The sequence below is a fragment of the Erpetoichthys calabaricus genome, chromosome 3 (assembly GCF_900747795.2).
Source record: "Erpetoichthys calabaricus chromosome 3, fErpCal1.3, whole genome shotgun sequence".
Lineage (NCBI taxonomy): Eukaryota > Metazoa > Chordata > Cladistia > Polypteriformes > Polypteridae > Erpetoichthys > Erpetoichthys calabaricus.
In genome coordinates this window covers 273,919,980-273,943,685 of record NC_041396.2, presented here as the reverse complement: position 1 = coordinate 273,943,685, position 23,706 = coordinate 273,919,980, and the positions used below count along the sequence as shown (strand labels likewise).

Sequence of the window (23,706 nt, the reverse complement as noted above, 5' to 3'; positions counted from 1 at the left end):
AGATCTGCTTGTCACCCACATTCAGGCCACTGTGTCAGAATTCTGCATTCATGTCATGCTGTAATTGGAAGAACATAAGGAACTGAAGGATTCTGAAGCTCATGAATTTTAAATTGACTAAACACAACTGCCAAAAAATGGGGAAAACAGAAATTCTTGCTGGTAATATAGTAAAATGTATGCAAACTGTTGTCCAAGGCAATAATAAAATACAAATGGAAAATAAAAAAGAAATTGCCCATTCAGAGAAGAAAAATTCAATATTGCCAGTTGCAGATACAGTAATGGCTTCTTGTTCAATAACAATAAAGTTAATAGTAAGACAGTACATATTTTCCACTAACTGGGGAAGAAAAAAAGTCAGCTCAGAATACAGGGTATGTCCATCTTGGGAGATCCAACCAAACAAGAAGACATCAAAGAAAACAAGCCGAAAAAACAACTATTGCTTGTTTTTACCAGTTTCTGGAATTTATTTGATATATTTTTGAATACCTGTACAGTATATACATTTATCTTGATGAATGTTTTTTCACCTTTGGTTGAACTGATTATTATTCATAATAACTTGGCAAAGGTTAAAAATGTAAGACAGCTAATTTTTTTCTCCTTCACTTTGGTTTCATTGCTGTCTTGTAAGTTTGCTGTGCCTTTTTAAGTTGATTGCCTCCATTTGCTCCTGAATCCAGTCATCAAGGCTCTTTTTTTTCATCTCACAAATGAATTTTAACTTTGATGTACATATGTTATCATTCCATTTACCAGAAGAGCTAATGTTAATACAATCTTCACCGTCTTTCCAATTGTCCGGTTGATTCTCATCCCAGAACCTACATGAATTATGGATATAGATGCATTACTTAAGATTCTGTTTTCGTTAATATAAAGCACATTAAAGCACTGACAGCATGACAGCTTCCAGGTACAAATTGGAAAAAATACTGAAACACTCACTTGTCTACATTTGTAAAGTCTGTGCCATCCACCCACTGAAAAGCTCCTTCATTCACACTATCATGTAGTCCAATCCAAAATACTTCTCCTTTGGCAGTTGTTTTGACATAATTCTGAAAAACACCACAGAAACTTTCCATGTGATCTGTTTTTATTCAGAAATATTCAATTAAAATATTATATCATGACTTTATAGATTTAATGTCAAAGCTCATTTTTAATCCTGACCTCCTTCATTAGCACTTTTATAATGCTCCACTGTGACTGATTTTTATTTTTATTCAAGTCAGAGGTTTTATTTCTTTTTAGATATTCCAGTGTATTGAGAGGTTTGTTGTTTATTTACATTTTTATTGAGATTCTGCAAGCTAAGAGTTTTTAGTGTTCCTGTTTAATATTTATATGTTTATATGTTTCTGGTTCTGTTATTCTGAAATTCTAACTTCCAGGCAGCATAATATTTCCAGAGAAGGAAGACAGTTAATTAAGAAACAATTTTTGCGGTAAAGTGTTAATACTCACTGATCACAGTAACAGGGGATGAGGATGTGTTGCATGTTTATTAACATGTTAGAATTTCACTGCATTCTATATACAGTATGTGGCAATAGTGACCCTATGAACCTAACGTATCTATCAATGTTACCATTCGCTATTAATAGTCTAGTTTTGTGGCATCTAGCAACAAGTTTGAATATTATTGCTCATTGACATATAGGTTTTATTTAAGGGATTTACATGTTATGTATATTTCTTTTTGAAGTGTGCAGAGTGTTGACCATATATATTTTGTTTTAGCCATGTTGCTGTACTTTTGTGGTGTCTATGAGACATTCTGTTTTTGGGGATATCTCAAGAGTGTTCCCAGTGGTCACCATAAGGTACTCAAAGCAGAGTTGTGATGTGCCCTGTAATCAGACTTTAAAGGTTACATTAGCTTATTACAATGTAAGTAACCAATGAGTTGGCAGCCCATCACATGCTCAAGAACTTTAGACAAAAAAAGTAAATAGAGATTGACTAAAAATTGTTCAGATTGTAAGTATCAAGACAATACTTTTTTAACGTTAGGGTTACAGAAATGATGTTCAAAGTAGCTGGCACAGAGCCAGCATCAAGTGGTGAATTTATTGTTGTAGCAGTCGGGATTATGACATTAAAGCAAGATTTGGTAAGTGTGGTGGAAATGGGGTCTATTGCACAAGTAGCAGGCTTATTCAGTGATAACTTTCATTTTGACAATTTTAGTGAGTTGGAGGCAGCCTGTGGTTCACTCCCATTATGGCAGTTGTCTAATGTGGCATGCTAACTAACAACTCACTCCAACCAGTCTACGACTTGCTTGAATAGATCAAACAAGTCTGATTTTGTCTTTAGTTGTAGGGGTGGCTCTGTGTGCATGAGAGCTGGAAACCAATGAATGCTCAATATAGATAATGCAGAGACAAGAAAAAAAATGTGGGAGTTTTGGACTTCACAAACACAAAAAGAAGAGAAGCTCATCTGTCTGATGTCTTGAATGGAAAAAAATAAAAAATGGCCAAGATTGTGGCTGAACTTGCCATAGCTGTTAACTCTTCATATAGCATGTGTTCTATCATGCGGCACACTATTGGTTGTTGCAAACAGGAGCGAGCACAACTGTATTGGAAGACTGGCACTCAGTCAGTAAATGTGACGTGAGTAGCCATTTTTGGTCATCTCAACTCACATGTTCAGGCAATGCAATCAGTAACTTCAGTCAAATTTGACATAACACCATGACCAGAAGTTGCAGAATGTGACATTTGTTTGAGCTTTATAAGGCACTAATGAGGCTCACACGGAGTACTAAATTCATTTTTGGTTTCCATATTACATAAAAGACATAGCAGCACTAGGGAAATCAATAAAAGAGAAACTAGGCTGCCTCTAAAACTAAAAGGAATAATCTGCGAGGAGAGAATGAACCTTTTCAATTTAATATAACAGAGACTAAGAGGGGACATGTAGATCTGAGTTGTTACTTTAAAATAAGAGCTACAATAAGAACACATCTGTTAAGGACAGATTTTGCACAAATATTAGAAAGTTTTTCTCTACAGAAAGAACCATAGACACATGTTATAAATTACCTAATGGTGTGGTCATGGAATAGAGGAGCTTAGGGATTTTCAAAACTGAACTTCGGACAATCTAGGTGAACAGAGTGGTGAAGCTTGTTGGTCTGAATGACCTGTTCTCATCACAATTGTTCTAATGTTGAAACCTAACATTTATGTCTTTAGGATATCAGAGAAAAGTGTGGCACTCAGAGAAACTGAGGAATGTGGTTGGACATGAGAGATTGTGAGGTAGGAAAAGCACAAAGAGAAAGAGAGCGTGAGCAAGCGAGCGAGTGCGTCTACTTATGGTTTTAAGTGCAGTACCTTAACCACTACACCACACTGCCTGCACTCTTTCACACATGATTTTTAGTTCACTTTCATAAACAAAATGAGCTTCCCACTGAGCCACAATGAAGAGAAGATTATATGCACCAATTACTTCAGCGATTTTAGAGTCTAAGCAAAATCTGTAGGAATTTTGCCTAACACTAGTATTACCAAATCCTTACGAAAAAACTCATAAATCCAGCCCACCTTAAATCCATTTGCACGTCTCCATCAGCGTATTTTGTGTCGATAAGTGCAAGCAGCAAGTAACCTACTATCCCATCCCCCCACCGCCGCAGAAATGGTAAAAATCACTCTGTAAGCCATGGTGTTTTGTTGAAAGACAAGTGTCGGGCAGACTAACTGGCAGGATGATGCCAGACCTGTTGCTGCATCCAAACGGTGCCATCTTTTGCCTTTACGCCTGGTGCAGCTGCGTTGTTCTTATATGTGAGTGGCCGTTCCTTGCGGGGAGGGCTTCTGTTCTCTTTCTCCGATGTAGTACCCTCATTGTCATCTGAGTTCACCTCTGTTATAGCTCGTCTTTATTTGAAAACAGCAGTGTCAGATCGGGGCGAGCGTGAATGCGACCGAGAGAATAAAACTGAATAAAATAAATGCTAACCTTTACAAGCACCATACATTTACACCGGCTGTTACAGAATCAAATTAAATGTATGTTTTTACTGTATAATAGTAGCAATAAGGGCAGCTCACTGCTCAAAACGTTTATTTTGTGACATGGCAAGGCTTGAACCCACGACCTGTCAAGTATGAGTTAGCAGCTCTTCCTGCTGTACTACCAAAGCACTCATAACAGCAAAGTACACTAACCCAATTTGTTTTTCTTTGGTTATGGTCTTGAATAAAAGCACACTTGTTTTGTTATACTTGAATGTTTTGTGAAAGTGCCTATTTGATATTTGGACTTCAGTCTTTCCACATTATACACTTCATGTCAAAATGTTGTCGTTACTACTAGACATGAAAAAAAGTTTGTCTTTTAGGTATGTGTTCAATATTTTTGTCATGCTATACTTACATAGATCTTTGTAGACACGGAACACACATGAAATGCATGTATTCCAAATAACGATATATTATTTACTCTATACAGCTCCTCACTAACAGATAAACAAGGCTTGAGCTGGGAGAGCGATTTTTGCCGTTTCTATTGACACATTTACAAAACAAAAGACGCTGATGGAGAGGTGCGAACAGATTTAAGGCGGGCTTGGTTTACCATTTTTTTCATGGGCTTTGGTAATTCTAGTGCTAAGAATGTAAAGTGATGTCAAAATTAGATGGATCCAATGCATTGTAGTGGACAGCTTGGCCAAAAATTATATCACAGTAAAATTTTAAGTTTTGATGACTTCAGTAGATTCCAATGTAATGTATTTGTACATACTTTTCAGACGGCAATATGTATTGTTAAGAACCGACAAATGAAGTAATGATTAATTATGCACAAAGTCATATATTTTATCTGTTACTACTCAGCTACTCCAAAGGATTTGATAGAAGCTTAAACCAGTGAAAGAGAAGCTTCCTTCTCACTCACTCATTTATGCCAATGACAAGCCAACACAGAACCAGACATGAAAGTTTCCTGTCCTTTCTCCCTGTTTTAAACTTCTGGCATATTACCATACTTATATTGTCACACATTGTCAAAACCGCTTAATCCAATGCAGAGTCGTGGGAGATTGGTGTCAGTATCAGCTCACTAATCAGTCTGAACTGCAGGTCACTAAGGGTTATATTTTTAAAGAAGTAACTTTACTTGTTACACTTCACCTGCAACCATATAGAGAAATACATCACATTTAAGAGATTATTACATAAACATATCACATTTGATTTATATGTTTTGTGATCTGTTAATTTTTCACTTGTTCTCACCAGGGGCCTCATGTATAAACGGTGCGTACGCACAGAAATGTTGCGTACGAACGTTTCCACGCTCAAATCGCGATGTATAAAGCCTAAACTTGGCGTAAAGCCACGCACATTTCCACGGTACCTCATACCTTGGCGTACGCAATTTCTCCGCTCGGTTTTGCAGACTGGTGGCACCCAGCGTCAAAGCAGTGCTACTGTTCCTGTGTGGTCACCCTTTCTTTCTTAGCTCCACATTCCTGACGCGGCTTTATAAATACACTGAAACTAACTCATTTTGTTTATTAGTGTAATGCATCTGATTGTAATTAACCTGCAGCAATATAATGGTCCAGGGAATAGCCATAGTATTCCAAATACCATAACTGCTTTAGCGTTGTAACTCTCACTGTATCGTCTTCTTCTTTCAGCTGCTCCCGTTAAGGGTTGCCACAGCAGATCATCTTTTTCCATATTACTCTCACAGCACCACTTGGAGTATTTACATCACTCTATCTGAGTGGGGAATCACAGCAGCAGCTGATCGGAAAGAGAATTATCGGTATACAGCATGAAGCAGACGCTGACTCAGCCACGGCAAAACACTTTAGAGACTTCCCAGTACGGACTTTGCGGTTTAGAAAAAGTTTCATCCCAAGAACTCTAAACGCACTCAATCGGTCCGTCAAGTGCTCCTTGTAGAACTGTTTACTTATAAGTGCAATTACCTCACTGTAAACTTGCACTACAGTTATAATATTGCACAACCTGCACCACTTTATAAAGCGCGTATCTACATATGATGACGGTTTTCATTTTTAAGATGAAATGCAGCAAAATATGTTGATTATATTATACAGATAAAACTTTAACTTCATTTAAATAATCTGTATTGTTAATAATTAAACATGTGAGGACATGGTGCCGCAGCGCTAGCTAGTTCATGGATTGTTCCTGCATTGCGTTGTATTCTTGCGCTGACGCAACACTGGAAAAATAGACGGATAGAATAATTAAACAAGTACTACGAAGATATTTCAATGTTCCTTAAAAGTTCTGAAGAATCGGCGTTCTAAGCTTACAAATGGCTTCATGTCTATTACATAGCTGATTGTGTGGCGATTGGGTATTTGGAGAAAGAAAAGTAAGGACAGGAATTGGAAGTTAGTACGTTTGAAAGAGACAGTACTGCTGTGATAAATTATGTCACTGAAGGTCGCGCATGGCGCAGCAAGCCTCTTACGTGAGATATGAACAAGCACTGCGCCACCGTGTTCCCATGTTTAATAATATGCTTTCATTCCTATCATCATGAAAAAGATATCACGTATACATCTCAGTATTTTATTTATTCAGAGAGCTGTAATATCACGAATGTAATGGATTATGTGTCCTGTCGGAGAAAGAGAAAGCCCGTTTAAGAAGCAGGTAGTGATTCACACACAGAGCACAAAGAAGATCAAATACAGAACAAAGCATTTAACTTCCTACTTTAGTTACAATGGGATTTGAGAAACTAGTAAATTAAACGATTTTAAGATGAAGTTTATGATGTTCTACTTTAATGGCAAAATAAACTACGTGATTAAAGTGGAAATTTCGAGATTAAAGTTGACATTTTGTGCTTTTTTTCCCACTATGTGCCTATTTTTTTGTCTGTACCCTAATAAGTTTTCATATGACACTCAGACGGTGGGCTACGACTTGCCTTTTCACGACTTTGATATGTGATTTCTTTTTTATTTCGGGCACTGTGCGACTTTGTGAACTTGATCTTTCGAGTTTCTCCGACACTCTGACACTTGATCAACTTCCTTTTGTTGATTATACCACTGTTTAAACCAACAAATAGTACGTTTTTCCTTTGCCTCCACTTGGTATTCGCTGAAATTCTTATATTTTCCCCCGTGCTTTTCCCATTGTCTTTTCTCAGAAGGCTATTTATATCGATTTGCATATTCAAAGAGGCAAAATTCTGGGAGGAGTTGGGGCGGGACAGAAGGCGCGTGCACGTGCGTTACTTTTCACGCTGATTGGGATTTATGTAGTGGAAGAACGTGAAAGTTTGCGTACGTACAGATTCCTGCATCTGGATTTTTCTGTGCGTACGCACATTCCCGCTTTTGTGCTTATGCCATGTTATAGTGTGAGTTCTACGCATGGCATTATACATCAGGCCCCAGGCCAGTAAAACATTTTTTGAAATCTGTACCGCAGGAACAATTTCATCTGGTATACCAGATTAACTAGTATATAACCCACTACTTGTATCAGAAATGATGAACTCAATAGACAAGACAGAGCACAATGGATTGATCTTTGGCCCTTTAAATACAGAAAAGAAAATAACTTGCTTGTTCATTTGCATCATTAATGACAAGAAGGTGTGACTTCAACGTGGAGCAGAAAGTCTGAGCCTCTTGCCATTGCTTTGTTTCAGTTGAAAAATGATAACAGCTGTCTTTAAAATGCTGGAAATTGGTTGGACAGGAATCTGAAAAAAGTAAAAAAGAAATCTTAATCTTATAGCCAAAAATCTTAATCTCCCTCTCAAATTTCCATCAACATTACCAAAACTGTTTAATAAACAGTGAAGAAGTTCTGTCCTAGGAACAGCTTTTCATCATTGTCTCCTCAAAACCTTTCAATGTATCACAGTGGCCAAAGAGACTTGTTTTAAAAAGCTGAAAGGCATTTGAGTGTGTTCATATAGTCTATTGTTTTCTTTAATGGCTTACAGTAGTACAAAACAAAGCATATATAATGTTAGCCACCTTTGGCTGACTCAAGGGTACACGGCGTCCCTAGGAAGCATTGGTTGCAAGCACCCTAAACAGCACACATCCCAAAGAGAGTCATATTCAGATCTGTGACTGAAATTGCTGAGTCGTTGGCGTACTAAAACTGCCTCCTTGAAGATCAGCGCCCCCACGATTGGTGATTGCATATGAAATCAATGAGTGGGGGGGTCCTCATTTGAAACTGTCATTCTTTTGATTGCAACTAGGGGGCGGGGGGTTGGCACACATTTCCTGAAACAGAAGTAGGACTCATGGCATCCCCTGGGCCAGTCGCCCCTGCAACCACCCCAATGATCCTTTAAATGGGACCCCTTGGTATAGTTAAGGTGACCTCACTAACCTCTGGCTAGGAACAGCCCTAGAGCAAGTCACGCTCTCATCTTACTGATTTAGAGATCTTCTCTCCTATATTTTGTTCCTTTTCAAGTTAAGATGTGCAACCCTAAATTGGTCATTGCCATCTATGTGTAATTTGCAAATAGCAAATTTTAAACTTATTAGGGATATTAATATATCATATAATGTCAGGAAATTTTTATGCAAAATGAATACATGTGTTTGTGTTTACCTAACTAGATTACTGAAAAGCTCTCCTATCAGAAGTACTTAAAAAAGAACTTAAATCAGCTACAGCTTATCTACAATGCAGCAGCAAGAATTTTAACCAAAAGGAAAAATATGAGCATATATCCCCAATGCTAATATCTTTACATTGGCTGACAGTGTCCTTTAGAATTGATTGTCAAATACTTCTACTTGTACATAAGGCTTTAAACAATCTTGACCATACCTGTTGAACGTCTTTTTCCTTATTTACCAAAACGCAGTCTTAGATCTGCAAATTCTGGTTTGCTTGTTATTCCTAGATCTAAGCATAAAAGAACTGGTGAGGCAGCTTTCTGTTCTCATGCACCTAAAATTTGGAATAATTTACCAATAGAAATATGCAGGGCTAAATCTGTGGACCATTTCAAAAAACTTCCAAAATCCTTGTTTTTTAAATCTGGCTTTTCAGTAATTACATCATAACATAATGATCTGATTAAAATTCTAGAGAAGGCAGTCATTGTGCAGTTAAATGAGCACCTTAATAAACATGCTATTCTTGATAAATTTCAGTCAGGTTTTAGAACAAATCACAGCACAGAAACTGCACTCGTTAAAGTAGTAAATGATTTGCGGGTAAATACAGACAGAGGCCATTTATCTATTCTCATCCTCTTAGATCTGAGTGCCGCATTTGACACCATTGATCATAATATTCTTAAGAATCGCCTTAGTCAGTGGGTGGGCCTCTCTGGCAGTGTCTTAAATTGGTTTGAATCCTACCTGGCAGGGAGAAAATTCTTTGTTAGTTGTGGTAATTACAACTCAAAGACACATGATATCCTATATGGTGTTCTACAAGGCTCTATCCTGGGTCCGCTGCTCTTCTCAATCTACATGCTTCCATTAGGTCAGATTATCTCAGGGCACAACGTGAGCTACCACAGCTATGCTGATGACACACAGCTGTATTTATCAATAGCGCCTGATGACCCCGAATCTCTTGATTCACTAACACAATGTCTGGCTTGTATTTCAGAATGGATGAATAATAACTTTCTCAAGTTAAATAAAGAGAAAACTGAAATCTTGGTAATTGGCAATAATGGATACAATGAGGCTATTAGAAATAAACTGGCAGCATTAGGATTAAAAGTCAAAACGGAGGTAAAAAGCTTAGGGGTAACTGTTGACTGTAATCTAAATTTTAAATCACATATTAATCAGATCACTAGGACAGCATTTTTTCACTTAAGAAACATAGCAAAAGTTAGACCTCTTATATCATTGAAAGATGCTGAGAAATTAGTTCATGCATTTGTTTTCAGTCGACTAGATTACTGTAACGCACTCCTCTCAGGTCTACCCAAAAAAGACATCAATCGTTTGCAACTAGTGCAGAATGCAGCTGCTAGAATCCTTACCAGGAAAAGAAAAGCCGAGCACATCTCACCAGTTTTGATGTCACTACACTGGTTACCTGTGTCATTCAGAAATGACTTTAAAATTTTGCTTATGTTTATAAAGCCTTAAATAATCTCGCCCCATCCTATATATCGGAATGTCTGACGTCTTATATTCCAAATCGCAACCTCAGTTCCTCAACTGAGTGTCTCTTTAGAATTTCAAGAGCAAAACTTAAAAGAAGTGGTGAGGCAGCCTTCTGCTGTTATGCACCTAAAATCTGGAGTAGCCTGCCAATAGGAATTCGCCAGGCTAATACAGTGGAGGACTTCAAAAAACTGCTGAAAACACATTACTTTAACATGGCCTTCTCATAACTTCACTGTAATTTAATCCTGATACTCTGTATATCCAATTCATTATAATAACCATTCATGGTGGCTCTAAAATCTGTACTAACCCCTATTCTCTCTTCTGTTTCCTTTTCCGGTGTCCTTTTGGTGGTGGCTTGTGCCACCACTAGCTACTCTAAGTACCATGATGTTCCAAAAATGATGGATGGATTAAAAGCCAGAAGTCTGTATGACCATCAGCATCAAGTGACTCCGTGAGAACCCTAACTACAAAGAGGACTATTTCATTTATGTTAGGTAGAATGCCCAAAGGGGACTGGGCGGTCTCGTGGCCTGGAACCCCTACAGATTTTATTTTTTTTCTCCAGCTTTCTGGAGTTTTTTTTTTGTTTTTTCTGTCCACCCTGGCCATCGGACCTTACTCCTTTTCTATGTTAACTAATGTTGCCTTATTTTAAATTCTTATTTTGTATTTTATTTTTCTTTTCTTCATTATGTAAAGCACTTTGAGGTACTTTTTGTATGAAAATGTGCTATATAAATAAATGTTGTTGTTGTTGATTATAAGTTTAGCTCAACATTAATCTATTGCTTTTATGTGTTATTGTTTCCCATCCTGTAACATCTGATCAAAGGGCTCTGTTCTGCAGTCACCTGGGGCACTGGAAGAAACAAAGAGGACTTGGAAACCATATTATCGACTGTGCTAACTATATCAGCTGTTCCCAGTTTATTTTACTCCTATGCCTCATAGTAGGAGTTTTTTCTTTTCCTCTCCTCCATGTCAGCTGGTCAAACAATCACATTCAGGAATTATGAAATTCATCTAGATCCTATATCAACTGACACCCCTATGGACTGTTTCATTTGCTTTTGATAACATCAAACTTTTTCTCATGAATGGGTTGCAATGTACATATGCCAAGGTAAAATGTATATATATATATATATATATATATATATATATATATATATATATATATATATATATATATATATATATATATATGTATATATATATATATATATATATATATATATCCATCCATCCATTATTCAACCCGCTGTATCCTAACTACAGGGTCACGTGGGTCTGCTGGAGCCAATCCCAGCCAACACAGGGTGCAAGGCAGGTAACAAACCCCGGGCAGGGTGCCAGCCCACTGCAGGGCACACGCACACACACATCCACACACCAAGCACACACTAGGGACAATTTAGAATCACCAATGACAATATGCCACGTCACGTACAAGCGCATAGGGAGCAGCTTAAAGACCCGACAAGCAGCGCAAAATCACTCGTCAGGGGAGAACGGCAGTGTACTAACCTTTCTCTCCTTGTTCCTTCAGGAAAGATGAAAATCCACCACCATGAATTCACCCGAAAAACAATAAACAAAGACACCAGCCACTTCCGGGTTCCTTCCTTCCCTCTGGTCCCCATCTGATGATGTCACCACTACCCATCCACCACTGCGGTTCCTTCCCAGCATCCTGTGCCAATTTCCATCCCTACCTCATAAATACTCCAACTGTCATTTGTTTTTTGTCTATTGTCATTACTACAACTTTGACCATAATCTTCTCAGGAAGAACTTCACAGTATACCGGGACGGATTCCCCGACACTTTATAATCTCTTGTATGTCTTTATTTTACTATATATATATAGTAATAGCCATATATTAGATGTGGCTATTCTATTGTCAGTCTTAATGTATAAATATTTTAATTAAAAAACCTTTTTCTGATAAGAGTGAAGGTTTGTTTTGCACTTTTTTAGTTAAATTTTATTTAACAATACCTGGTTGATTTTGTATTTAGTATACTTACATTTATTAGAAATCATCATGGTATTAATTAATGATAATAATCGAAGCAAATGTGGTATATCTTTGTTTTTGTTAATTAATCTGTGGAAAGCACCTTGAGTTGCATGAAGATGTATGATAAGGTACTATATAAATAAGGTTATTATTATTATTATTATCCATCCATCCATTTTCCAACCCGCTGAATCCAAACACAGGGTCACGGGGGTCTGCTGGAGCCAATCCCAGCCAACACAGGGCACAAGGCAGGAACAAATCCCGGGCAGGGTGCCAGCCCACCGCAGGACACACACAAACACATCAAGCACACACTAGGGCCAATTTAGAATCGTCAATCCACTTAACCTGCATGTCTTTGGACTGTGGGAGGAAACCGGAGCGCCCGGAGGAAACCCACACAGACACGGGGAGAAAATGCAAACTCCACGCAGGGAGGACCCGGGAAGCGAACCCAGGTCTCCTAACTGCGAGGCAGCAGTGCTACCACTGCGCCACCGTGCCGCCCTATTATTATTATTATTATTATTATTATTATTATTATTATTATTATTATTATTATTATTATTATTATTATTATTATTATTATTATTATTATTATTATTAATGTGACCATTTCTGCTTCTCAAGACACTAATTTGTAAAACATGAAACTTACCTAGACCAGCAACCTTAAAGAGTATGCTGAGTACCATGTGCAGCATATCCGTCTGGTTCTGGGCAGCCTTTAAAACTGAGAAGATGAAGAAGCTGCATTAATATTGCAAAGAAATGGAATTAAAAGCTACAGGAATGTGCCATAGCCTAACTGATGAAGAAGACATGGAATAAGGGGTAGAGAGAGAGAGAAGAGGACGGGAGATATAAAAATATTTAATAGGTGAATTGATATGTTACTTGAGGAAGTGCATGTGTCATTTTGCTGTAAACCGAGAACGGACAATTAGAATTTAGGAGAGATGGTATAATGGAATTTTGGCTTTTACATGGAAGAAAGCAGAGCAATAAATTGAGCAAAAGATAATCTCTGAAGTCATTCATTGCATGGAGATGAACAGCAGACGTGTATGTTGTCCAACTGTACTTGAACTGGAAGAAAAAAGAGATTTGTCTTCAGGAATTAACACTAGAATCACACGACCTTCCAAAAACAGTTGTAATGCCAGCCCAAATTAAATTCCTTAGCACCTCTTCATCAGTGTCTTTGTCTTGCAAATGTGTCAATCAGCACTGGCAGCATGCAGCCTGCTATCCCATCCCCCACTGACACAGCTGATGTCAGACACTAAACTCTCCCAGCTCAAGTCTGTTTATCCGGGTGTGAGTTGTCTGGAACTGAATAGAGTAAATAGTATATCGTTGATTGGAATACATACATTTCATATGTGTTCTGTGTCTACAACAATCTGGGTAAACGTTGGATGATAGGAAATGTTGAACACATATCTAAAACAGAAACTTTTTTCATGTTATAGTAATAATGACAAAATGCTGAACTTCAGCTACGTCGGTGGGGGATGGGGTAGTAGGCTGATTGCTGCTTGTGCTGTCTGACACATTTGCAAAACAAAGAAGCTGATGAAGAGATGTGAAGGAATTTAAGGTGCCCTGGCATTATGATATTTTTCTTAGCCTCCAGGGATTCTAGTGTTAAAACAGAAGCTCCTTGAATAAGTTCAGACCTTTTCTCTTTGTTCTTTAATTGCAATGGATACTTCTTATCTAAATGATTTCAGTTTCTGGTTTTTAATGAATTTTCAGACCTTTCTGAAAACATGTTTTTACTTTGTTGTTATAGTTACTGAATGTAGATTGATGGGAAAAACAGAAAATTTATCGATTTAAAATTAAATCTCCAACACTATAAAGTATACAGAAAGCAAACAGGTCTGAATACTTTCTGTATCCATTGTATGGTGACAGTCTAAAAACTCACTGGATACAAATATGTCTCTCAAGTGTAAGCATAGTTCACTTATTTTCACAGTGCTGTGATATTGCTGTAATTCTAAGCACTGCCATATCCCAAGCCTTTCCTATTTCTCTGTTAGATTTGCACTAAAATGTGAGTGTAAGCAGTGCAAAGATGTCTATTTTAAAGTGATTTCAGCTCCACAGAAGCTGACCTGACAGTGTACAATCCATACACTATACCATGTATATTCTTACATATCGTTTTCTGTGTACATGTTGTGCCATGTTTTTCATAGTTTTGGTATGTAACTTTGTGTTTTATATTAACTTTGTAGTAATATATCATGCTGTGCTTGCAGGATGTCGTAGTGTCTCTCTCAAATCTTCAACAGTCTGGGTTTGAATCCCAGGAAAAGCACTGATCATGTGAATTTCATAAGTCTGCTTGTGTCTGCATAATGTTTTTTTGTTTTTTCAGGTACTGCAAAATTATAAAGATGTGAAGGTTATGCTTACTACTGACTCCACGTGAGAGGACTGTGCCCTGTGATACAGTGTCATCTTTGAATATTGGCACCCAGTGCCAGGACAGTCTCTGGTTTCTCATGAACCTAGAATTGGATTATGTTGGCCTAATAACTTCAAGTTTGCTTCATTACTACTGTGATGGACTGGTGTCCTGTCTAAAATTGTTTCCCACATTGCATCCACTGCTACTGAGATAGAAGTCAGCCTCCTGTGACTTTTAATTGGAATTAAACTTAAGGATTTATGTATATACTGCATATGTATGGCTATTATTATTTGACAGCTGGAGGTAGACAGGTAAAGATTTGCTAGCTAAAAAAGAGTTAGTATGACAGAAATTTGAAGACAGCAAATGTAACAAGAAAACTGAAAAAAATGTCAACTGTTAACAGGTGAAGTAATACATTATATAAAGATTCAAAAACCACAGTAATGATTGCAGCTTTCATTAATGTCTTCCAAGGTGGTATTAATGAGTGGACTTTCATACTTTTGTGGAATATCAGATGTTACTCCCTCTACAAAGACAAACACACAAGCTTATTATTTATCTACTACTGTCACTCTTTTATGAGTATCTATCTATCTATCTATCTATCTATCTATCTATCTATCTATCTATCTATCTATCTATCTATCTATCTATCTATCTATCTATCTATCTATCTATCTATCTATCTATCTATCTATCTATCTATCTAACAGCATGGTTCTAAATTGAAGTGTGACACACTAACATCCATGTTTTCTTTGTTGTTTCTTGATGTTTCTTGATAATTCATACCTTGATCTTGATCTTGAAGATCCACCTGAGATAAGCTGATGTTTTCTGTTGTTTCTTTGACATTTTTAATCTCTTGCAGAAGCTGCAGCCCTGTACAACATTATACACACAATCTGTGTTAAGAATTTTCTTTTTAAAACTCCTTACTATTGTCTAATCACAAAGCATCACCTTGTTCGGTGTCATTTATCAGATATTCCTTGAGTTGTACTCCCAGAGCCTGTATTGCATAATCTATTTGCTTAATATCCTGAACCAGCAGCCATTCTAAAATAAAAAAAAGATGTCAGATTAATTTGAGGGATTGTCATGATAGGATATGTAATGTGATATAATGTAATTAAAACATTTCCTTTACACAGTATGTTGCAGTAAATCAGAATCTATTAAAAATATCCACCTATATACTGTATCAGTGGTGATTTGGGTGATCCCAAATTATTGCTATGTATCCCTCACCACGTGTTTCTCCTCATGTATCTCCTACAAAACAACATTGCTTTACTACTGACTTTGTATTTATATTATTTATATTCTGGTATAAGAGAGCACTGCTAACCACAGCAACACAAAATAATGAAATAGCCATACTAAATTATTAGTACAATTAGTGAAGAGATACCACAGGCCAATAATTTGTAAGCTTAAACACAAGTAACAACCTCTGATGGCTTCTGAACAAGAAATACTCTGTCACTGATTTGTTAGAAGAGTGATTGTAATACAACAATTTTGGAGATCAGTTAGAAAGATTTAATTTAATTAGCATCACCTTGGTCTGTAATATCTCTGGTGTGGCTGTCCAAGGACAAGCTGAGATTCTGGATTTCATGTTGTGCTGATTTCAAGCCTTGAAGAATTGTAGAACCTAGTCAACAAAGAAAATGCACTGATGTCACACTCTGTAGCCATTAGCAGGAATTTATGTGAGGATTACAAGAGTTTACGAATGGAGAAAATTTAGATAAAACCCTTTATTTGTAGACTTGTTAAAACATTATCTTTATGGAGTTAAAATTTGGCACTTGTATGCTACTTACAAATGCATGGCAAGACAATATGTTATTTGGTTATTCTTTTCTGAATCCATGAAAAATAAAGTAGAAGTTTCAGGGTCCACACCATAAGTTATTTCTCATGGTTTCAAGGAAAAAATCAGCTGTGTTAAAATAACACTTTAACAAATTTTATACTGTCAGGTGCTGAGTATCAGCATTTTCATTAAATGGCAATCTACAGACATGAATGACTGCATAACACCCAATCCATCCATCCATCCATTTTCCAACCCGCTTAATCCGAACACAGGGGTCTACTGGAGCCAATCCCAGCCAACACAGGGCACAAGGCAGGAACCAATCCTGGGCAGGACACACACAAACACAACCACACACCAAGCACACAATAGGGCCAATTTAGAATCACCAATCCACCTAACCTGCTTGTCTTTGGACTGTGGGAGGAAACCGGAGCGCCCGGAGGAAACCCACGCAGACACGGGGAGAACATACAAACTCCACGCAGGGAGGACCTGGGAAGCGAACCCGGGTCTCCTAACTGCAAGGCAGCAGCGCTACCACTGCGCCACCGTGCCACCCTCATAACACCCAATAATTTTTTTAAATTCATTTTAATTAATTTTCAAATAATTACTTCCATTTTTTACTTACAAATGAAGCAAAATAGTTCTGATGCAGATGAATATGTAGCAGTGTTGAGACATAGTACAGAAAGTACTTAGTCATCATGTGATGCCCAGGGTGCCTGCAGCTGGCATCAATAGTCATGTTCCAAGGATGGACTGGGCAATGAGGACACAACACATCATTAGATGGTGCAAAAGTGCTTTGTATTTGCAAAGTGTCCAACAAAAAGATGTAGTACAATCACAATGAATAAATAATCCCACAAAACAAGTGCTCTGTGGAGAAATTTAAATCTAATCAGGATCGGCTTTTGTCCATTATTCTTGAATATCATTAAGTATGCAGAAAGTGGAGAAGTGCCAACACAAATCAGTGAAAATTTAGTCTGCAACAATTTAAAATGAGTACAGTTTTAAAGTATAAAGATCATAGAAAAGATCACATAAACCATTGTATCATTATTAAAAATTGCAGAATGTTTAACTAGAAGGTCAACATGTCACACATACCAGTTGTTCTGCTAAAAAGAAAAGAAATATTTTGACTCAAGGATCAGAACATGAAACACACAAGGTCAGGAAATCAAGTCAATCTTTTGACAAATCAAACCAAATGTTAAATTACATTCAAAATAACATAGGCAAATAATTAAATACCAAAAGACTCATGAATTGTAGAATAACAACTTTAAGTGTAACAGGGATTATTCATCAAATTCAGATGGAGAGGAAGTGAGCAGTGAGACATTTATACCGTCATGCTGACTGCTAACATCAGGTGTCACAACCTCTAACCATAGCAAGGCCATAACAACAGCATCACACTGTGTTTGAAATGATATGAATGAATTCTGACAATACTAAAATTAAAGTGAAACAAAAAACAACACCAGTATTAGATACAGCATCCCAAAAAACACAATACTCCCAAAAAACACAGGACTTAAAAAATAGTGAACAATTGAAACAACATAAATGGGCTGTCTTGGTTTGCATATTACAATAAAGGTCTATCAACACTAGAAGAAGTCTAGAGGGAAAAAAAATATGCTAATTTAGAACAGAAACATAACACTGTGTGTTAAAAATGACGTCTTTAAGGTGGTAGCCATCATTAGTGATACACTCTTCAAGATGATTTCTGAACACATGCATGACTCATTCGGCCATTTTACGGGGAATAGCAGCGATTTCGTGGCGAATAACGTCCTTGAGGACTTCAAGATTTTGAGGTCAGTGGATGTATATCTTCCACTTCAGACAGCCCTTGGGTTACAGCTCAATAGCGAACGGTTTGCTTATTTATGCAACCATTCAAATGGAAATGTGCTTCATCACTGCACATGATGATGACATCTCAATGAACGGTTTGCAGAATGTTGTGCTCGACTCTCTATGGCTCTCCCAGTCTCTCTCAGTGAGTTCCTGTACTACCATCATTTTTTATGAATGAAAATTAAGGTCCTTATGCAAAATCCTCCTCAAAGATGTGTTGGAAATGCCTCAGGCAGAAGCATGTTTGTGTGCTGAACGTCTAACATCAAAATTGACGCCCTTACAGCTTGGATGTTTTCAGGTCTTCATACAGTCCGAGGACAGCCTGGAGATTTTTTATTAAATGTTGTACCCATCTGTCTAAATTTAGCTGCCCACTGAAGAATTGTTTTCCGATTTGGATCGTCATCGATAGGAGGTGCGTTGTGTAATGATGATAGATTCGTAGTTTCTGAAGAACGCTTTGACAGCGAAAACATGGTGCACACCGGACCAAGGCATGTTGCTGACTGAAAACAACAAGGGATCACCTATCACAGAACCCCCACTCCAACCCACTCAGCCGCCTCTACCTCACGCAATGACCTTGAGAAATGTGGTACTTTATTTTGGCTCACCCTGTATTAACATCACTTCACTACAATGAAAGTGAGTAAGTGTGTACCATTCCTTAAATAATACTTGATCCTGCAGAAATTCACTTAAAATGAGTAGTTTTCATGAATAGACCAGGCAAATAGATGTAAATAAACCCATTCTAAAGTTTGTTACTTGGGAATCAAAACCTTCTATCAGTCCAAAGTACTAAGTAAAAAATCAAAGCCAAAAGGCCAAATAATTTAAATCTTATAAACAAAAACACACCAAAGAAATAACTGATAGTAAACATAGATTTTATCTCATTTTGGATACTAAGGAAGTGTTTGTGCTGACCTGTGTTATGCCGCCCTGAAGAATTCTGGGAATCATTACTATGGCAGCCACCAATGCTAATGGCAGAAAATTGTGGTGTGAAAAACATGTGAAAAAACATAATGGCGTTGCAGCACAGTGCAAAAAAATAAAACAAAATAAAAACTCTTTAAGGAAGTCTTAAATCAAAAAATAAACATCATAGTTGAATTCATTGGGTGCAAAGAGCCAACAAATGACACATAACTAGCACATAAAAATTTCCCAATTATAACAGTTCACATATAGTTCAGTGTTTACACCAGTTTAGAAATTTGGAGTTCAAGGATGAGTTCTGTACCTTCTTCTTGAGTGGCCTCCAGGGCGACGCTAAGATTTTCAGCTGTTGCCTTTGTCAGTTTTATCTCTTCAAAAAGATGTAGCACTGCAATATTTAAAAATGTATTACACATATTAGACTGTACTTTATATATATGTGTGTATAACTTCTGGAGAGCTGATTCTGAATTTTTCGGACTCATTTTCAACATACTGTGTTTTATTTTTAATGAATAAATATGCTATTTTTGCTCATCAATCAACACTCAATAGCTCATAATTACAAAGTGAAAACATGATATCAGAAAGGTTGACAAATAAATATACATGCTAGAACCCCATGCTGATCAAACAAAACCTACTAAAGCATGTCCAAAGTCTTGTTGGTTCATTAATTCACATTAAGATAAACTTTCTACAAATTGAGGAAATTCAGTGCTGTTGCTGCTCTCCCTGGGAATGGACGTCTTATAAAGATCACACCAAGAGCTTTTTTGAACTTACAACCCAATTGAAATGCTATGCCATGTTGCAAGCTGTTTTTGTAAAGAGGAATTGTCTAAAATTCCTCTTAACCATCATTTAAGTCTGATCAGCAGTTACAAGGATTTTTAGTGGGAAGTCATTGCTGCTAATGGAGATAGTACGACTTACTAAAAATGTCAAAATGGATGTGTTCAGTATTGACAAGAAGAAGCACAATTGTTTTATTAGCATAACACATTGTGTTTGTCTTTTATTGTGAGCATGCTTTTGCTAATCAATTTGTACTCCAGGTAACTATAAAGGGTTCACAGTTTTTTTCTTCTATACATACAGTATATACTGTCTATTATAAACTGTTATAGTGCCTTTAATATGTATTTACCTATCTTTACCAAACTGTTGCAAATCCTTCATACCCCAATATGGAAAACATTAAAATGTACCTTGTTCATTGTCGCTGAGCTCACTCTCCATGATCTGGATGCTCAGATTCTGGAGGGCAAACTCCATTCGTTCCACACTTCTGAGAACTTGAATTTCTATTTTGAAAAAAAAAGGACTAAATATGTTTACTGTTACAGTACAAGATGCATATCAAAGTACTCCCTATACCCACAACAGAGCTACCATGAATGAAAATTTGGAAGCCACATTATTGTTTTAGTATTAATGGTTGGTTTACTTGTTGGAGAAATCAAACTTCACATCCTAGTTCGAAGGCCAGTCAATAAGCTTTTATTGATCTAATAGAGGAGAATAGTTGAGCATATCATATTAATCAAACTATCCTAAAAAGGTAATTAGATGCTGGTTTATTCAAAGTGAACCAAGATAAACATAATTAAAGAACTCAGGTAAAACAAGTAAAAGATCCTATTTGATTTATGCATCCAAGATGCCATCTTTGATATGGTGTACTGCCCAGACTCAGAGATGATGTCAGTCAACGGCATACCTGTGTGAGTCAGGGCCTGTAGATCTCTCTGGATGGAGATAGTGCTTGTCTCTGCTTGTTTTTGCAAGGCAATGAGATTTTGTACCAGTTCTTGAGTGTTGGTCAAATCCTGGGCAAATTTTAGTCCTGTATAAAATGAGAAACAATAACCCATTTTCTGAACCTCTTATTTCAATTCTGAGTCACAGATGGTGAAGTAAGTCTCAGTCTCAGTCTCAAGCATAGTCAACCAAACAAACTCACCAGTACATCTTTAATATATAGGATAGGAAAAGGAAAATCTGGGGAAAACCCACAAAGACTCTACATAGAAAGCAACAAGGCCACAATTTGAACCTGAGATCCTGAAGCTGTGAAAAATAATTGCTAACAACTATGCTATTCACAAATAAGAAATAAAAATAAAATGTCAGAATGGAAGGTTGTCCAAGTAAATGTAATGGAAGACAATCCTATGAAGAATGCTGAATATTACTTTAGTGATAAAAATATATATTTTTTTTAAATTAGGAATATTACCACTTGAATCTTGATCTGGGACTGTCAAACATGTGAAAGGCGCGTAAACTCCATGATTCCCAATGTTAGGCCATTTATATGCCTTTACCAGAACTTTATTTAATTTAAACTTCAAATTCTCCACTTCTGTTTTATTCCTCAGTTTCAAAAAAGATGTGTTATTCTTCTAGAGATGTTCACATTTATCTTTTGAGCAGCAGGGACAGGGAGACTTGCCAGATTTGAGCAAAGGATGAATATAGCCAAACACAGACAGGTCCTTGAAGAAAACCAACTCAACGGCACACACAACCTCACACAGGGGCATCAGGTAATGTTCATTCGCAACAATGAAGCAAAGCATACAGCAAAGATATTGCTAGTGTAGTTTCTCTAACTGTCCTGGATCGACCCAGTCAAAGCCCAGACTTAAACCACACAGAGTATATGTGGAGATATTTGAAGATGGCAGTTTACAGACATTTCCCATGAAATATAATGGAACTTGAGAAAATCTCCTGGGAGGAATGGGAAAAACTGCCCAAATACAGGTGAAAAGTTAGACACTTACCCAAGAAGAACTGAAGCAGTAATCATTGCAATTATTTCTACAAAGTGCTGAATTAAGGCTGTAAATACTTATATGTATGAGAGATTTCAGTTTTTGATTCTTAATTAATTTTCCAACCTTTCAGAAAATATGTTTTCATTTTGTTATTATGGTTATTGATTGAAAATTGATGGGCAAAGATGGAAAATTAATTTATTCAAAAACAAACTCTACAACAGTGAATGGGTCTGAATACTTTCTGAATGCACTGTATATTTTCTTATTCTGTTTGTGAATGCTAGAGATATCTTTTTCTTTCTTCTGTTAATGAAAAATATGTTCTGAGATTTATAGTAATAAAAACAGAACATTTGAGGTATAGTAGTTACATCACATAACATGGCATTGGAGAGTAGAGACATGTTACATGTTAATTTCTACATGCAAGAAAGAATTTTACTGTACGTGCGACAATAATGATACTGTAAACTTGTGATATGGTATCACCACTCTTTTCCATCTTTTATGCGGCTATTATCTGTGCTTTCTCTCATTTGTGCCATTCTGCATCAGAAAAGTTTCAAAGTAACCTTAGAAACAACAACTTAAGCTAGTGTCACGTTACACAAATTCCACTCAGAAGGGATTTGTCAAACTTGACAAACATAGTTTTCCATCCGTTGTCTAAGGATCTCAAACTACACAACTAGAAATCACATAAACTAAATGACTCTGTGATGACTTCAGACATTAAAATAATTTCAATTAGAACAGGTTATTCACACCAATAAAATCCATCAATCCTGTTCACCTTCTTCTTCTTCTTCTTTCAGCTGCTCCAGTTAGGGGTGGCTAAAGCAGATCATCTTTTTCCGTATCTTCCTGTCTTTTGCATCATGCTTTGTTATACCCCATCACCTGTATGTCCTCTCTTACCATGTCCATAAACCTTCTCTTAGGCCTTCCTCTTTTCCTCTTCCCTCGCAGCTATATCTTTAACATCTTTTTCCCAATATACCCAGCAGTTCTCTTCTGCACATGTCCTCTGCACATGTCCAAACCAACACAATCTCGCCTCTCTGACTTTGTCTTCCAACCTTCCAACCTGAGCTGACCCTCTAATCCTCCTAAAAACCACTGAGTTGAGTTCTGAAGGTCCCCAAGGTATTACTATCTATCCGAACAATTGATACCTTGTTTTACTAATATTATAATATTTGTGTGAAATTTACCTTTAATCAGTTTCTTTCTATGTACTTGTTCTTCTAGTCATTTTAATATAATAGCTGGAATACACTGTACTAATTCCCTTTATTAATTTAAACACTTCAGTCATGTACTCACTAAATCTCTTTTTGCTTAAACTGAAAATGATTACCTCCTTCAGTCTTTCTTCATTCCTCATACCTCTCAGCCCAAGTCATCCTAGTTGCTATTCTCTGGACTTACTATATTGTGGCTATGCTTTTTTTATAATAATTAAACACAGTTTCACAGTATTACAAGCTTGCCCATCCTTCTAACAGCCTGCTGTACTAATATGTTTGAGTTGCGGTGAAGTCTTTTTATCATCATGGCACATAAAGTATGAGATATCAGATTGACGAGCCCCTTATGAGGTGCACTACACTGGTTTCACCCATTTCTTTGTGGCTGTA

The 23,706-nt window shown here is 36.9% G+C and overlaps 1 protein-coding gene across 2 annotated transcripts in view; it reads right to left on the bottom strand.

The window, feature by feature from the left end:
- Positions 1–614: 614 nt before the first annotated feature.
- LOC114648959 (C-type lectin domain family 4 member M-like) overlaps positions 615–23,706 on the bottom strand; it is a 43,117-nt gene continuing 20,025 nt past the window's right edge. For both annotated transcript variants that reach the window (XM_028798313.2, XM_028798314.2), the window contains 10 exons: positions 21,001–21,126; positions 20,489–20,584; positions 19,582–19,665; positions 16,182–16,277; positions 15,581–15,676; positions 15,410–15,499; positions 12,842–12,916; positions 7,604–7,743; positions 955–1,067; positions 615–830 (listed from right to left, as the gene is read on the bottom strand). In XM_028798313.2, the coding sequence (XP_028654146.1) occupies positions 623–830; positions 955–1,067; positions 7,604–7,743; positions 12,842–12,916; positions 15,410–15,499; positions 15,581–15,676; positions 16,182–16,277; positions 19,582–19,665; positions 20,489–20,584; positions 21,001–21,126 (1,124 nt within the window). In that variant the 3' untranslated portion in view covers positions 615–622. The remainder of the gene's footprint in view (positions 831–954; positions 1,068–7,603; positions 7,744–12,841; positions 12,917–15,409; positions 15,500–15,580; positions 15,677–16,181; positions 16,278–19,581; positions 19,666–20,488; positions 20,585–21,000; positions 21,127–23,706) is intronic.